The 2588-nt window shown below is 32.7% G+C and overlaps 1 protein-coding gene across 2 annotated transcripts; it reads right to left on the reverse strand.

Annotated features, from left to right (window-relative positions):
- Window positions 1-298: 298 nt before the first annotated feature.
- On the reverse strand, window positions 299-2283 carry LOC145053827 (antigenic heat-stable protein). Of its 2 annotated transcripts, none has more exons than XM_079001933.1 (5): window positions 2097-2282; window positions 1846-1965; window positions 1400-1515; window positions 931-1277; window positions 299-695 (listed from the first exon to the last, which is right to left on the reverse strand). In XM_079001933.1, the coding sequence occupies exons 2-4, from the start codon at window positions 1954-1956 to the stop codon at window positions 974-976; spliced, it is 531 nt and encodes a 176-aa protein (XP_078858059.1). In that variant the 5' UTR covers window positions 1957-1965; window positions 2097-2282; the 3' UTR covers window positions 299-695; window positions 931-973. The 2 variants fall into 2 exon arrangements, with proteins under 2 accessions (XP_078858059.1, XP_078858060.1); XM_079001934.1 differs by lacking the exon at window positions 299-695 and adding an exon at window positions 706-855 and having other exon boundaries at window positions 2097-2283.
- Window positions 2284-2588: the final 305 nt, after the last annotated feature.

The raw sequence follows: 2588 nt of genomic DNA on the forward strand, positions 1-2588 counted from the left end.
AAGGGTGTCTTATTAGTGAACATTCTTGATTTATGAGGCTACGTGATAATTATACCATTTTTCTTCTTCATTTCTATGTCCATTTCCACTCGATCTTTCATTCTATTCTTTCAACATACCTTATAATCATCTTGCACCTTTCACTTCTTTTTTTTGTTTTATTTTTAATACAAATAGTAATTTAAATTTTAAGTACAAGAAAAAATATAATAATAATAACAAATAATATTTTTATTAACTTAAAAAAACAAACTGGATCTGGTTAAAAAATGGATTACAATGTGGATTTACAAGATGGTTCACAAATCAAAATCTGAGTTAATTTCATCCACTTCATTCATGAACACACGAAGATAAAGATGAAATAATCAAACAACATCACTACAACATACTGAATCAAAACTAACACCATGTTTCGAGTTTCAAACAAGCATCAAGCTCCTCAACAAACTAACTTATAACTAGCCTTTACTTATAATGAACCAATCAAAGCGAATAATAACACCTACTTTCTAACAACAATTTATAAAACAGTGATCCCTATTGTCAAATCATTTAGAAGTTCCACAAAGTGTAAAGTCAGAAAACTGGCCTGTAGTAATCGGATTTCCAGACACTTGAAAACAACATCCCATTTGTCTGAAAACACCACCACCACCACCTGCAGCCACTGCAAGGCCTTCAACATTTGCTCCCTGCTTTTATCCAACCAAATTTAACAATGTTACCAACTAAATCAGGGTAATCCAATTATAGCATTCTACTCTCAACCCTTTTCTTATTAGGGCATTGTGCTTTGAAGAATCCACGCAATTAAAAATCAATGTAGCTAAGTTTATACAGCAACAGGATGCTCTGTATATATAATAAACAAATAAAAATAAATACAATTACATGTTGTTATTTGTTGTATTAGATAGTGATACTTGCCTTGGGGTTTGTATTTGATGAGTGAAAGAAGAAGAAGTAGAGATTATTTTGCAAATTCATCTACAGCATCTTTCATATTTGTTGTCCCCAACTTTCTTTTCTTTGATGTAGTTTCCAGATTCTCCTTTTCACTTTGAACTTCTTTTTCTTTTCCTTTGCCTTGTTCACCCTTTTTAGCTTTTCCTTTTTCTAATTGCAATTCACCATTTGAAGGAAACAATGGAGGTTCTCGACCACTAAGCCGACAAAACACTTTTTCAACTGTTTCATTTATCTCTCTCCCAAGTCCATTATTGTCTAAAATCAACTCCCAAACTGATTTAGAAGCCTTCTCAAGCACAGGGGTTCTGTACAAATGAAGGTACAACTAGAATATAATGCCAGAGAGTATGTAGAAGAAAATGTTATCAATCTTTAAATGTCTTTTATAGAGTATAAATGGCTAGCTAACGCTTCAGATGAAACTTACTCAAGTTCTTGTCTAAGAGCATCAAAGAGTTCCCTTTTAGTTTGTTTCTCTGCCCCTGGTGTGTTGAGAACCTTGCTTTGCTCTACCATTTTTATAGTGGTACTCTTCAGCTCTTCCTGTACGAACAAAACACATCTTGAGATCATATAGAATACCACACAACAAGACTATTATACTATCTAAAACCTCTAAAGCCTAAAAACTACAAGTACAAAGTTGTAAGAACCCTAAACAAAGAGATAAAATTTAAAATCAAGAGCAAGCACAGAAAAAGGGAAAACTATTCCCGTGAGAAGTGCATCGACATTCTTATTCAGAAAAAAACACTTATCAAACTTCAGTTTTTTTTCACTGAGGAGATATCACGATTGAATATTCTCAAAGAAATCCAGTCATATTGATCGTGAAAACACTAATATGGAGATGAAAATGACATTAAAACATACATTGGCTTTCAGCTGATTAATGATTTTCAATCTCATCGTGTCAATTGTGCCGTCGTTCATCAGCGACTCCAATACATCTTCCGGAGTTATAACTGAAGATGATGTTTCCATTTTTAAGGCCTGAAAATTTCATGTTTCAATCGTTAAAACTTACTCAAACCGAAAAATCCACGCACCGGTTTAAAGAAAAATGGAAGAAAAAAACCCTAGGGTTTCGGAGAGGTTGAATTCGAGGACAGTGAGATACTTACAGATTTTCAATTTACAGAAACTGGATTATGGAATGATTTGTGTTTGTGTGTGTGTGTGTTTGCGCGAGCACTTGATTTCTGATCAGCGGAACGAAAGAATGAACTTTGTTCGTGGTTGTTGGGGTGCTCGTTTGTTCGTCGTAGACTTGCTTTTGTTTGAAGTGGCCCAATCTAAAAGTTTTCAGACTTCAACTTGGATTTATAACACAATCAGAAAATCAAAAAATAGAAATAAATTAGTCGAAGACTTCCAAAAATATCACATTTCGCAAAACTAAACTGTAACAGTTATTTCAAAATAATTCGAAGAGTATTTTTTACATCAACTTATAAAAATAGCAATATTTTTGGTCATTTATACTGATGTCGGAGATTATCGCTGATACCCAAGAGTAAGTCCAAAATCTTTGAAAAGATAATATATTTTTGATTTGTATACATTTGGTTAATTAATTTTTTTCATCTATATATATCCCTTCAATTTGTTAAATT

Source organism: Lactuca serriola, chromosome 5 (genome assembly GCF_051521515.1).
Source record: "Lactuca serriola cultivar US96UC23 chromosome 5, Lser_US96UC23_V15, whole genome shotgun sequence".
Classification (NCBI taxonomy): domain Eukaryota; kingdom Viridiplantae; phylum Streptophyta; class Magnoliopsida; order Asterales; family Asteraceae; genus Lactuca; species Lactuca serriola.